General features: G+C 40.0%; 1 protein-coding gene across 1 annotated transcript; it reads left to right on the top strand.

The window, feature by feature from the left end:
• The first annotated feature begins 189 nt into the window (after positions 1 to 189).
• On the top strand, positions 190 to 11,286 carry csf1ra (colony stimulating factor 1 receptor, a). The gene is made up of 22 exons (XM_035668859.1): positions 190 to 393; positions 666 to 785; positions 2,416 to 2,691; positions 2,892 to 3,179; positions 3,283 to 3,419; positions 3,507 to 3,672; positions 3,768 to 3,969; positions 4,360 to 4,475; positions 4,613 to 4,724; positions 4,873 to 5,072; positions 5,341 to 5,432; positions 5,530 to 5,656; positions 5,863 to 5,970; positions 6,116 to 6,226; positions 6,404 to 6,566; positions 6,683 to 6,765; positions 6,882 to 6,988; positions 7,315 to 7,437; positions 7,538 to 7,649; positions 7,738 to 7,837; positions 8,902 to 9,013; positions 9,403 to 11,286. Exons 2-22 carry the CDS (start codon positions 734 to 736, stop codon positions 9,547 to 9,549), a joined length of 2,934 nt encoding a protein of 977 aa, XP_035524752.1. The 5' UTR covers positions 190 to 393; positions 666 to 733; the 3' UTR covers positions 9,550 to 11,286.
• Positions 11,287 to 13,564: the final 2,278 nt, after the last annotated feature.

The raw sequence follows: 13,564 nt of genomic DNA on the forward strand, positions 1-13,564 counted from the left end.
TAAAAAAGCCTGGCAGCCATGGTTCAACAGTGATGGAGATGATTAGTCTCACCTCAACGGATGTCTCAGGAGAATTGTGCCTTTCTGCAGCAAATTGGCACTGGCTCATTAATTTGTTGAGCGTGATATGCTGATCCGCCTCCCCCTACAAACACACACACACACCCACACACACAGTTCCCTCCACCCTCCACCCTCCACCACTTGCTGTCTGAAAGATTTCATGTTTGCTGTGTGACTTCTGTGGTGAAGAGACTGTAAACAAGCAGAAGGGAGAAGAAGGGCAGAGGCAAACAGAAAGGAAGAAGGGACTCTTGAGTCAGCTCTGGATGCTGGAAACATCAAACCCAGGGAAGTTTTCATACCCTTCTGTTAGGCTGAAGACATCTACAGGTGAGTACATTTGAAGTAAATGAGTGATGCTTCCATACTGCATATTTCAGCTGGATTTTGAGGTGTAGTGACTTATTAATTCCCTAATCCTAATCATGAAATGCTTCCTCAAAGTATTTCATGTTAGTCTGTTTCCTGATTTTAGTGTATTTTTGTTTAGCATAGATTTTTTTTTACGGGCAAAGCTGCTCTGACTAGACAGAAAAGAGAAGTTGAGCGGGATGAGTGATAGCACAACTTCAGAGGTCTCATTTCTCTCTCCAATGCCACAGATCAAAAGAAGAGGGGTTTCGTAGCACACACATCAACATTCAACCTGCAGGTTTGAAGTTGATCCAGGATGCAGTCCTACCTCACTCTGCTGATGGGGATTGTGGCCTCTGCGGCTTCAGGTAAGGCCTGACAAACACTGGCTGTTAAATCTAGAGCTGCAGTGTATGTAGTGTCTTTTATTTGTGTTGTTTTTTTCACTATTGGAAATTTAAATGTGTTATCTGGAAATCTAGAAACAATGCAAATGGAAAAAACTTAAAGCATGCTGGAGTGATTTTTATTTAAATAGTAATTTGTCGTATGTAGAAAGCTTTTAAAGGTTTGACAAACATTAAGTTTTAAATTAAATCCAATTGCAGAAAGTTATATTTCTTAAACGCCACAACTAACCGATTATTTATGTAATACGCTAAAGAAACATACTTAAACATGACTTCTTATGTACAAAACCCTTATGATTTCATCGTACATTTTATGGCATAAACTCGTGGTCAGTGCAGAGGAGCTGAGAAACGCTCTCTATCTGAGGCACACTATGTAATCAGCAGGACAATTGTCTGCAGCATCATGAGTTGTTTTGGGGTCATTCCTGTGATGCTTTCTTTCTCTTTTTTTCCTATTTCGATTTTGGCTTCTGGACACCACATATATGAGTATCACCCGCCGAGCATCAAATTGCAATTTCATGTATTTGCATTTGAGCACATAAAAGCATCTGTTGTTTGGTTTAATTATAGCTGAGTAAATTAGCTTTGCTTTCTGGTAGATTACTGTATGAGGTGTAATTGGGGTCATTTTGAGGTTGGATAAATAGTTCATTTGGTTGATTAAACAAGGAGTTTGGAGGAAAGGCAACTGTTAACGCAGACAATCAGGAGGTTCAGAACTAAAATGCTGATTGGTTTCAAAGTACTTTTCATTCCTTCTCCGCTACATTATCTTGTGTACCATGGTGAATACAAAAAATGCTGATCGTGGAATCTCAGTTCTGCTTCAAGCTTCAAAACACACTGTCCAAGCCCCTAAATGGAAACTTTTATAACCTTTACCGAAAGGGTAATGAGAACGAGAGAATGCTTTAGGCTACCAGGAAAGGCATATCCATCTATTCAGTGTGGAATTTTCACAAAAGTCCAACCTAAAGTAAAATCTAAGATGCAAGGAGTTGTCCAGACGAGTTTCTACAAACTTCCAAATCTTCACAAAAGTCATCAAAGAGAGTACTGTTCTTCATCACTAAAACTTTCCTTAGCATTCCCTAAGGGTTAGGGTTTTTTTTTTTAGCAGTTTCTCCCTCAAAGATGCCTGAAAAATATTACACCCCTTTCCATGCTTAAAATTCTTGAATGTGCGTCATCCATTATTTTTGGTGTTGAACACGATGGCCTAAATAATAATACAACAGTGACAGCTTTACATACTTACAGTTTCTATATCCCCATTGCTGAGATAGCGACATTGGTAAAAAGCAGAAGTGAGAAGGAAGGTCCTAGTCTTCTATCCGTTTCCTGAATTTGTGAGATTACTACCGAAATAAATCGGAATCATGGCGCAGACGAGACAGCTCTCTGTTCTCGGTTATCCTGAAATGGCCAAAACAGAAACAGTTTCTTGAATTATCAAGAATAGAGAAAAAATACCCAGAAAGTCTGTGGTGATTACCTTGTTCTCACTTTTCTTTCTATGAATTTCCATTATCTAAAAAGTCAATAAAAGCATTAATTAATTCATATTTAAATTCCTTCTCAGCGGAATGGAGGCGTCCGGTGATCAAGTTCAACTCTAAGGTAGTAGGGAGTTCTGAGGTGTTGGTCACACCTGGGACCTCTCTGGATCTGAGGTGTGAGGGGGATGGGCCTGTAAACTGGCATACGAGGCTACCCAAACACAGGCGCTTTGTGTCCAAGGGCAATGGGAACGTGCGAACCTTAAAGGTGGAAAGTCCCTCTGCAGAATTCACTGGAACATACAAGTGTGCATACTTACACCGTGAACTGGCCTCCTCTGTGCATGTGTACGTAAAAGGTGAGCTCTAATAAATAAGAATCCTACTATTCTGTGTACAGACCAGTAGGACAAGCTTCATAATGTTGAGTTGTTAGAGCTTGGATGGATCAGTTTCCACACTGGTTATACTTTTCTGTGATTGTTTACCAGATTTTCTGAGTAAATCTCCCATTTTTTCCATTGTTTTATGATCTAACAAATCTCCCTTACTTTACTAGATCCAAACCGCGTTTTCTGGACCAGCAGCACATCCTTGCGGGTTGTGAGTAAGGAAGGTGAGGACTACCTGTTGCCCTGCCTGCTGACCGACCCATCAGCCACAGACCTGGGCCTCCGCATGGACAACGGCACCAGCGTGCCGCCAGGGATGAACTTTACAGTTTACCCGCACCGTGGTATTCTCATTCACAGCCTCCATCCCAGCTTCAATGCTGACTATGTCTGCACAGCCAAGGTCAACGGAGTGGAGAAAACCTCCAAGGCCTTTTCCATCAACGTCATTCAGAGTGAGACCACTTGGTTGTTAGAAGCGATTATCCAAAGCTATCTTAGAGCCATTTGATGTGTGGATCAAGTTTGATACTCATATATGATTTTTTCTTGCTCTAGAGCTTCGTTTCCCTCCATATGTCTTTCTGGAGACGGATGAGTATGTGCGCATTGTTGGGGAGGAACTCAAGATTCGTTGCACAACACACAACCCCAACTTCAACTACAATGTCACCTGGAAATACACCACCAAGTCGGTCAGTATGAGGAATTTTGAAAGTTTTGTTGATTGTTGTAGTAATTATAATTTCAAGTCTGATATTATTTCTTCTTCCTGTTTTCAGAAAGTAATGGTGGAGGAGAATGCTCGCTCAAGTGGAGAAAATCGGCTGGATATACAGAGCATTCTGACAATCGCTGCTGTGGACCTCGCAGACACAGGAAACATTTCCTGCATAGGCACTAATGAAGCAGGGGTGAACAGTTCAACCACATACCTGCTGGTTGTAGGTAAGCCACAGAAACACTCCTGCTATGTCTCAAATTGAAAATCCTGGAACATTTATCACCCTCTGAAAACGCACTGTGTGGATTCCTTTAAACAGACAAGCCCTACATCAGACTGCTGCCCCAGCTGTCCCCTAAACTGGCCCATCAGGGTCTTTCGGTCGAGGTGAACGAGGGAGAAGATCTGGAGCTCAGCGTGCTCATCGAAGCGTACCCCCACATCACAGAGCACAGATGGCACACCCCAACATCTCCTAACACATCCACACAGGAGCACAAACTCATCAGATACAACAACAGGTAGAACACAGAGGCCAGCTCTGGTGACAAAGGAGAAGAAGACCCCATACAAAAGTTGTTTCCAATTGCTTCATCACATAACTCAAAGATGTCAGCAAAGTTTAAATTTAAAAAAACAAACAATCAAGTGTACTACAGGAAGGGGAAGCTACTCCGATTTTAAATATGCTGTCAGTGCATTTTGGGTACATTTGACAGGGAACACCAAGGTCATATATTTCCTCAGGTCATGAAACTGCTGCCAGAGGAAAGACTGGTGTTCTCTTTTTGAGTTTTTGACTCTATGATGAGACGAGGAACTGCATGAATTTAAACCGCAGAATTAGTCACTATGGATTCTGTAGACATTCCTCTTTTTCTTTTTTGTTTAAAGATTCTTTTTTTTTTTAGATACCATGCTAGTTTACAGCTGAAGAGAATGAACGCACAGGAGCAGGGGGAATACACCTTCTATGCCAGGAGTGACTTGGCCAATGCATCCATCACATTTCAAGTCCAAATGTATCGTAAGTAACATAGTAAACACAAACCAGTAAACACATTCATGGTGCTGTGGCTTGATTCAGTTCCCCAAGCAAAAGAAAAATGAATGTCTCTTCCAAATCTGATAATTGCAATTGCATCATTTTCTCCACTATGGCAGAGAGACCTGTTGCTGTGGTGAGATGGGAAAACGTAACCACACTCACTTGCACCTCATTTGGCTATCCTGCTCCCAGAATCATCTGGTATCAGTGTTTTGGGATACGACCTACGTAAGTAGTCAGTGTATTACACTGTAATTTAAAGCCATTTAGCCAACACTTTAACCCAACAGTAAGCAAAGATGTAAGATTTTAGTACCATTGTTCATGTGATGTTCGGGGGCCTTTGGCTGACTGTATATGTGTTGCAATGAGGCAGGTGCAATGAAAACCACACTGGGCTGCAGATGGCGATCCCTCTCCAGGCTCCTACAGTGGAGGTCCAGAGGGAGGAGTACGGGGCTGTGGAGGTGGAGAGCGTCCTCACCGTGGGGCCGTCCAGCAGGAGGATGACTGTGGAGTGCGTGGCCTTCAACCTCGTCGGTGTCAGCAGAGACACTTTTGCCATGGAGGTTTCTGGTGAGTACTAGATAATCATCATTTGTTCTTTTTCAGGATGTGATACTAGGTTGTGTACTTCTCAGTTTGTTATTGTACAGTCACATGGATGTTATCAACCAAATCTAATATCTGGTTTTATGAAATTGTGTTGTTATGGTCAGCTGATCCATTTACAGTTATAAAGCTGCATAATTCTATTGTTTCATTTTGTGCAGTTCGACATTTCATATCACTATATACATGGTTCAGTCCATGAGTTAATGCTGATTATTCTCTGATTGTGCAGACAAGCTCTTCACTTCCACTTTGACTGGAGCAGCAGGCATTCTGGCCATCCTCCTGGTGCTGCTGGTTTTTCTGTTTTACAAATATAAGCAGGTAAGGTGTAATTAAAAGGTAATGACTATGAGACACTGGCAAATTAGGAGCAGTGTTTTTGTTGTTTACAACCATCTGCTCCTGTTTTCATCTTTAGAAACCCAGGTATGAGATCCGTTGGAAGATCATTGAAGCAAGAGATGGAAACAACTACACCTTCATTGACCCCACTCAACTGCCTTACAATGAGAAGTGGGAGTTCCCAAGAGACAAGCTGAAGCTAGGTTTGCACCATGTTATCCTAAACTGACTCAAATGCACTTGAATGTTCCAATTTTGAAACACTTACAATTATTTTGTGTGCTAGAAATGTTTAATTACGATGCGAACATTAACTACCTATATTCGCTTTGACATTTGATTGTGAATAACGGATCTGGTTTAGGTTATATTCAAAATGTTTTCTCGTTGTATTTTTTTGTCTAACCAGGGAAGATCCTGGGTGCAGGAGCTTTCGGAAAGGTTGTTGAGGCTACAGCCTTTGGTCTGGGAAAGGAGAAGGATAATGCAATGCGTGTGGCTGTGAAAATGTTGAAAGGTGAGTCGATGTCAGGACCTTGAATTTAACAGTTCACATGAGTTTAGTTAGTTTGTCACTTGAAATTCGTGAAATTCAAAATTATGTGTTTCACATGACCAGATAAGATGATAATATGATGATAATCTGCATTGTGTTTTTGCAGCCAGTGCCCATTCAGATGAGAGGGAAGCTCTGATGTCTGAACTGAAGATCCTGAGCCACCTGGGACACCACAAGAACATTGTCAATCTATTGGGAGCCTGCACCTATGGAGGTCAGACAGCATCCTGTATTTGTTCTGTATTATATCTGGTGAAATCTAAATATTATAAAAGCATGTTTATGAAAGTTCTCCATCGTCCAGGTCATGGGAAATCTAGCATAGCTAAGCAATTTGCATGCAAACATGTTTACTTTGTCGTAAGAGTAACATGGTGTGTTTCTTCATCAGGACCGGTGCTTGTGATCACAGAGTATTGCAGCCTCGGCGACCTCCTGAACTTCCTTCGCCAGAAGGCAGAGACGTTTGTGAACTTTGTTATGAACATTCCTGATATTATGGAGAACTCCAATGACTACAAGAATATCTGCAGTCAGAAACAGTTCATTAGAAGGTACCTGACCAAACATGTGCAATATCATGATGGAGTATTTGTGAAAAACACCTCTGTTATCTTTTTGTGCTGACCTCCCACTCGGTCTTTCTCCTCTTGTTTTTTCCATCCAACAGTGACAGTGGGATCTCCAGTACGTCCTCAAGCAGTTACTTGGAGATGAGACCCAGCCAGCTGCCAAATATGGAATTATCTCAAGGTAAAAACCTTCTCACTCAATCCCAGTTTAAATGGACACAAAGTAGGTCATTATAAAGGTATCAGCCGTTTTTATTCCTGTGTTATTAACATTGTTTCTGTCTGATTCTTACAAAGACCCTGTGTGTGAGGAGACTGGAATTGACTGGCCGTTGGACATTGATGACTTGCTGAGGTTTTCGTTTCAAGTGGCTCAGGGCCTTGACTTTCTGGCTGCCAAAAATGTGAGTGATTTTACCGCAGAAATGTTTCAAATGGACAAACACTTAAAACAGAAAATACTACCGTGTATAATTTACAGCAGCAGCTGCTGTGATGTCCCTCGAAAGGGGGAATTACCCAGACAACAATTTCAGAAAAAAGCAACCAAATATGCATGAACAAATAAGTCTTTTAATAGAATATGATGAATGATGGGTGTGAAATACTTTGTGAGGAAGTTATAAGGAGTATTTCATAACATTCTTCAAATTTTGTACATACATTGTCATAGTGTATGAAACTACCACCAAAACAACAACAAACTGCGTGTATGTGTATGTGTGTGCAGTGTATTCACAGAGACGTAGCTGCTAGGAATGTTCTATTGACGGACCGCAGAGTGGCCAAGATTTGTGACTTTGGTCTGGCACGTGACATCATGAATGACTCCAACTACGTGGTGAAAGGCAATGTAAGCCGAGATTAGATTAGATCCAATATTTACTTCACATTAACCGAATTAGAGACCAGATAAAAAGACGCTTTTTGTGCTTTTTCCATTGTGTGTGAAGGCACGTCTGCCAGTGAAGTGGATGGCTCCAGAGAGCATCTTCGACTGTGTCTACACCGTCCAGAGTGACGTCTGGTCCTACGGCATCCTCCTGTGGGAGATCTTCTCTTTAGGTCAGAACACATGCCTATGTGCCTTACGTTTACACACATTTATTTCAAGATGTGCTTGCTAAAATTAGAGTATATTATTCTCTATTAGGCAAGAGCCCCTACCCCAGCATGGCTGTGGACTCCAGGTTCTACAAGATGGTGAAGCGTGGCTACCAGATGTCCCAACCAGACTTTGCCCCACCTGAGATGTAAGCTCCTCCCTTCAGCAACATAAATTGTGGTTCATACAAATATTATCACTGCTGCTTTTTTTAAACACTTTTCTGTTCAGCCAATGTTAATTCTCTACTTAGTGTCATCTGATTATCAGTTGAGTTTTACTGAAGAATCAAGTGACTATCAGCTGGGTTTTTACAATTGAGTCAATAGTGAGCACTCAACTTATCAGACTCTGAGAAACAGTGGTATAAATGTTGCGGTTATTCTGGTGAGACCAGCTGTAACTAGTAATATTTAAGTTGATAAAAGCTTTAACAATGACTGATTTATAAAAAACAAACACTGATTCTAATTTGACTCCAACATTGGGCAGTTCAAACTGCATGTTTCCCAAATGTAGATCACGACTGAACAAAGATCCTCTTTTTCTTTGCCAGTCTTTGGCCCTATCTAACATCTGAAATAACTGACACATGAGGTAACCTCATGAACCACTCACATTATTCCTGAGTTTAATTTACTTGCTTAGGGTTATCTGCTAACCCCAAACTCAAAACATAACAAGCCTAAACTCCCAACTTTACAAGCCACCAAAATGAGAAAATAAAGGGAGTGTTTTTCCCAGTATCTCAGAGAGGCCTAACATCTGTGTGTGCTGATTTGGCGTGGCTGTCACACCACCCGGAATAACTGTGCTGTGGAAACGCTTGGGACTGAATCTGAGTCAGGGCCTAATCATCTGTTGTTCTGCTGTGAGTCAGGCCTCAGTTCTGCCTGTTAGCCACATGATCTCGAAGCTAGGAAGCCATGTAACTGCTATTTCACGGCAGCAAAATGAGACTGGAGGGGCAGGGGTTCTTATGAACGAGTCTCTCTTATCAAACTGCGTCACCACCTCCATAAGCCTCTCCTTATTTTTTCTAATTTGGCTTCATACAGTTCCTCAATTTTACACCACAGAGTTTGAGCAGTGAAAATCGAGTGCACAGGATATAAGCCCCTGAAATGTTTACCATCAGTTCATTTTTTTCCAGCGTAATTAATCCATTAAAAGTTTTAAAATGTTTTGATGTATGGTTCACTTTTGTTTCAGCTACATGATTATGAAGATGTGCTGGAATCTGGAGCCTACAGAGCGTCCAACATTTAACAAGATTACACATTTGATAGAAAGACTACTTGGGGACCAACCCGGGCAGGAACAGGTGAGTTAATGTGAAGCAGGGTGTAGGGACTCCAGTCTGGCTTTGCCAAAATTAAAACTATGCATGGAACAAAGCATGTGACACTCTAACCAAGATGTCCTCAGAAAACTTCCTTTATTTCATTTAAGTCTCCCAAAGACACAACAGATTTAGCTGTGCTGTCAAACCAATTAAATGATTTTGTGTTAGAATCTTATTTGCGTGCTGTTTCCAAAGGAGAAACTCACAATATATGTCTATATATATATATAACAGCATTATACGTTTTAGATACAAAATATAGTTTGACTGCAAGAAATTGTTCTCTCATCATGCCATAATATTCAGATGAAGCCAATATTAGGCTCTCTTAGATCAAGTCTCACTATCCTAATGATGCCTCTCCACAGCTAATCTACCAGAATGTGCAGCAGCAGGTCACAGAGGGTGAAGTGTGTGATGAGCCCAAGTGCTGCGATGGCCCCTGTGACCAGTCTTGTGACCACGAGGAAGAGGAGCAGCCTCTGATGAAGACCAACAACTACCAGTTTTGTTGAAAAGCCCTAAAAGCCAATCAATTAGCAAACCAATCACTCATCAGCCAGCATTAGGAAAGTGGGATTAGCTGTAGTCCGTGGCCAGAGTACCACAGCTTGTTCTAACCGCCGGGACAGTTGCAGAGAGTCGCCTTCACAGCTATTTTTTGCCTGTAGTGTCTGCTCGCCAGACAGACGAGCAGCTGCAGCAAACATGTGACTTGCTTCTTTGCAGACCATGACTAGAAATTGCCACGTCTAACAGACGGCAACTGCAGACATGAAAGGAGGAAACATGTCAACAAACCACACAAGCATCCAAATCTGTACCTTATCCTAAATGTTACTCCCTCACGGACTGTTTATAACTCCTTCTATTATGTATTCGAGGTATAATCTATTACAGTCTATCCAATGGAGAACCGGTCTGTCCTCTCCCTCGAGAGTGTCCTTAATTATATATTGTGCACAATGTTTGTTAGTATTTTGTATCACTGCCCCAGGAGAGTGAATGCTTTGTTTTTGTGGCGACTTCAGCCACTTTTGTCAGCAGGTTCACTTCCTTATCATCATTTTTGTTGCATGTAAAGTGAAGCACAAAATCCAAAACTATACGAGCTCCACTTCTTTATGTGCGGACATGACAAATTAGGTTTCATTCTCTGATCACCTTAATTGAACACTTAAACAGTGCAAGTGTTTTTCCCTGGTTTAAACATGCTCAATTGACCGTGGAGAAGGCAAAGAACACCCACTTTGTTTTCCTTCTCTGTGCTTTGGTCATAGCTGTATTTCTTGTGACACACTTACAGTAGCTGTCAGTTGATGACAACATGTGATTGTTCCACTTCAATCTAATTACTTAACCAGTGTTCAGTGTGATTTAGGAGCAGGGGAATACAACTGAACTGAGCAGGGAAATCTGTGGATCCGTTATGGATCAGATGAACAATGGTTCATGTTTGACAATGTGAAAGTGTTTTTCCTTTTTTTGGCACAACTTACTCTTCTGATTTCCTGTAAAATTAGACAATGACTATATGTAGCAGTCAGCCTACACTGCCAACTGTATGAAGATTTTAGAAAAACATATAAGCTATAGTGAGAGATAGAGATTGCAAATGTGTGTGATTTCAGGCATTTCAAATGTGCTTGCATCTGAATGAAACACGAGTGAGGTGTCTAATAATGTATATATCTCATGATGTAAATCAAAAATTATCTTTATTTTCGCTGAAATGATGTCGAGTAGTAGTACATCAGTATTGCATATATGTGTATGTTTTTTTTTGTGCAAATGAGACAATCAATGCAAAAGCTGCAAATTAAATCACTGAAAAACTTCAGAAGCGTTGAATGAAGCTTTACCATTGAAACTAAAAAAGGTTTATATAGAATACTAGAATACGATGTGGTGCCTGATATTTCTAAACTGTGTTTTTCTTTTTTGTACTTCACTGTGTTGATAGAAACTGTGCAGCCTTTAAGTTCTTTTCTCCTCACTTCCTATTTTTGACTGGCTGAGGTCCATTCTGCATTTGTTTCTGGAACATTTCCCACAGTATCTGTGCACATTGCGCAACTCTGAAATCTTTGTAGGGAAGTATTCATCCCACCGCTGAGACTACAGAAAGTCTAAATGCTTTTTCTTCTTTGTGTGGTTTCAGCTAAAATCCTATTACAGTTTATACCAGGTACCAGACCTTCTGAAGTACATTTTGACTAATTCTTTGCTCAGTTGTCCACGGAGCTGAGACATTACAGAGTTTGAGTAAAGCAGAATATTCTCCAAAGTGCTTTTGTTACTTCTACCCTACTCTTTCCTTTAGTTGCTCTGTGTAAAACAATTTCAGAGGCATCACAGAATTAATTTCTGTGGTGTTTTAATGATGTTATTAACAGCACAAACACTGATATTTCTCCACAATAAGGTTCCTGTTATGGTTTAAAATATTTTGTTTTTTCAGTTGTATAAAATATAATTAGCTCACTTGCACTGCTACACAATAAGTGAACATTTTAAAATATGTGTGTTGTTTAGTTTAATTAAGTAAGTTGTTCCTTACTATATTTAGTAAGTAAATATAAAGATTAGCTATTAGCAGCAATGTCCTCAGAAGTATTAAAAAAACAGAATACTCAGTATGAAAATGTTGCTGCTCTAGGTGGTGTTGCACATATAACACTGTATCATATTTAAAGCTACTTTTGCATGAAAAACAGAATTCTGCAAAGAATTATGAATACCATGTCACTGAATAACAAAACACAGTAATTCTCTTAGAAACTCAGTGGAGTCAAAGTCAACTGAGCTCTTTTTATACACAGTTCCTATAAATCCACAATCCAGATGACTTTGCTCGAGGGAAAAACCCCACAATTAGAAGCGTTGTGATATAAAAAAATACTGTTGTCACAGGAAGTCCTGAAAAGAAACCTCTGAGAAATCATGAAATATAGGAGTTTGATTTAAGTGTGCGTACATTTATAAACACATTAGCCTGAGGGACTACATGTAGGTTATGAAGCAAAGTACGTGGTTTTCAGTTCTCATCACATTCAACATCAGCAGTTTGCTGTTGAACAGCAAACAATAATTTAACTACATAGACACTGTATGGGCCTCTCTTTACTGTACTGCCGTCCTATTCTTTACACAATCTGGGGCTTTTTTTCTCTGCGGCATTCCATTAACCATGACATGATGTTTGAAGCCTCTGTTTATAGCACATGACAAGAGAATAACAGTAATTCATCGGGGTTAGTTTTGAACCCTCGTCCCTCATGTTTCTCTCCACTGTCCGCCGCTTGTGGTATTCTGATAAATGCATTTGTAGTCAAAGCTCTGATAAAAGAAGTGCACAACTTAAAGGCCAGAGATGCAAAATCTTTAATGACTGATTTATTTATTTATTTTCACATCAGCTGTTTACAGGACATAATTGGTTCAACAATATTTTCTTTATCTACATATACTTGGCTGCTGTGATGTCTTTTGACCAACAGGTGTCCCTTCTGAACACGTGTTGGCAAATCTTGGCAAATGAACCCATTTTCAGAACAACAGGAAGTCTTCATTTTAACTGCTAAGCAAAGCATTAGTGACCAGTGCTAAAAAAATCTTTCTGAAGCACTTTATGCGGCAGATCTACTAAATATTTTTTGTTGAGTCTCAAAAGCTGACTGCTGATTGGTTAACAGGTATGTTGTCCATTGAGAGAAAAAAAAGCAAATCAAAGCGAAGGCCACGAGGTCCATCACCACGTTATGATTCAGTACAAATGACATTTTATCACCACTTTTTAAATGCGAACATCAGTCTAAAAGGCAACAAGTGTCAGATGAGAGGTAAGATTGTAAAACATAAAGCAGACATGTCTCCGAACATAAAAGGGAAAACAATACTTCGTATCCTTCATGGTTAAACATATAGACTACTGCTCAAAGGTTTGGAATCACCTGGCACAAAAGCTTGATTCGGTACAGTCAGCCGGCCGAGAGAACTACTCCATATTTTTGTCGTTTTTTGAGATGTACAAAAATCTCCTATAAATACGTGTTATTTTGTATGAAAGGTTTGCAAAAACAGTAATGGTCTGTACATGGAGAAGAGAACACTGTACAACGGTTTAAGCAGACTGACAACTAAAAGAACAGAAAGACACACAGATACCTCTGAGCAAGTTAAATAAGAATTTAAAACATCAACTGGTAAAAGAAACTGTAAGCTTAACAACAAAAACTTCATTACAATAGCCAGTACTGAAGGAAAAGAAAAGAAAAATCAATATATTGGATTCCAAACTTTTGAACAGTAGTGTGTATTTAGGTTAGAAGTAGCTGAGTTAATAAAATCTGGATTACATTCTTCAAGTCACATGAGGGCATTCAATTAGATTTAAAACTCAATCTTTTTGCATACTTTCATTTCTTTTAAAGGTCCAGTGTGTAACATTTAGGAGGATCTACTGTCAGAAATGGAATATAATATTCATAGGTATGTTTTCATTAGTGTATAATCACCTGAAAATAGGAA

This window comes from Morone saxatilis, unplaced genomic scaffold, assembly GCF_004916995.1.
Source record: "Morone saxatilis isolate NCDOM2014 unplaced genomic scaffold, NCSU_SB_2.0 Contig22, whole genome shotgun sequence".
Lineage (NCBI taxonomy): Eukaryota > Metazoa > Chordata > Actinopteri > Moronidae > Morone > Morone saxatilis.

Excerpts from the sequence above, each read along its gene's own strand:
- csf1ra (XM_035668859.1), top strand. The coding sequence starts at position 734 with ATGCAGTCCTACCTCACTCTGCTGATGGGGATTGTGGCCTCTGCGGCT. Across the intron at positions 2,692-2,891 it reads TGTGCATGTGTACGTAAAAG|ATCCAAACCGCGTTTTCTGG; the intron begins GTGAGCTCTAAT and ends TTACTTTACTAG. Across the intron at positions 3,673-3,767 it reads CACATACCTGCTGGTTGTAG|ACAAGCCCTACATCAGACTG; the intron begins GTAAGCCACAGA and ends TCCTTTAAACAG.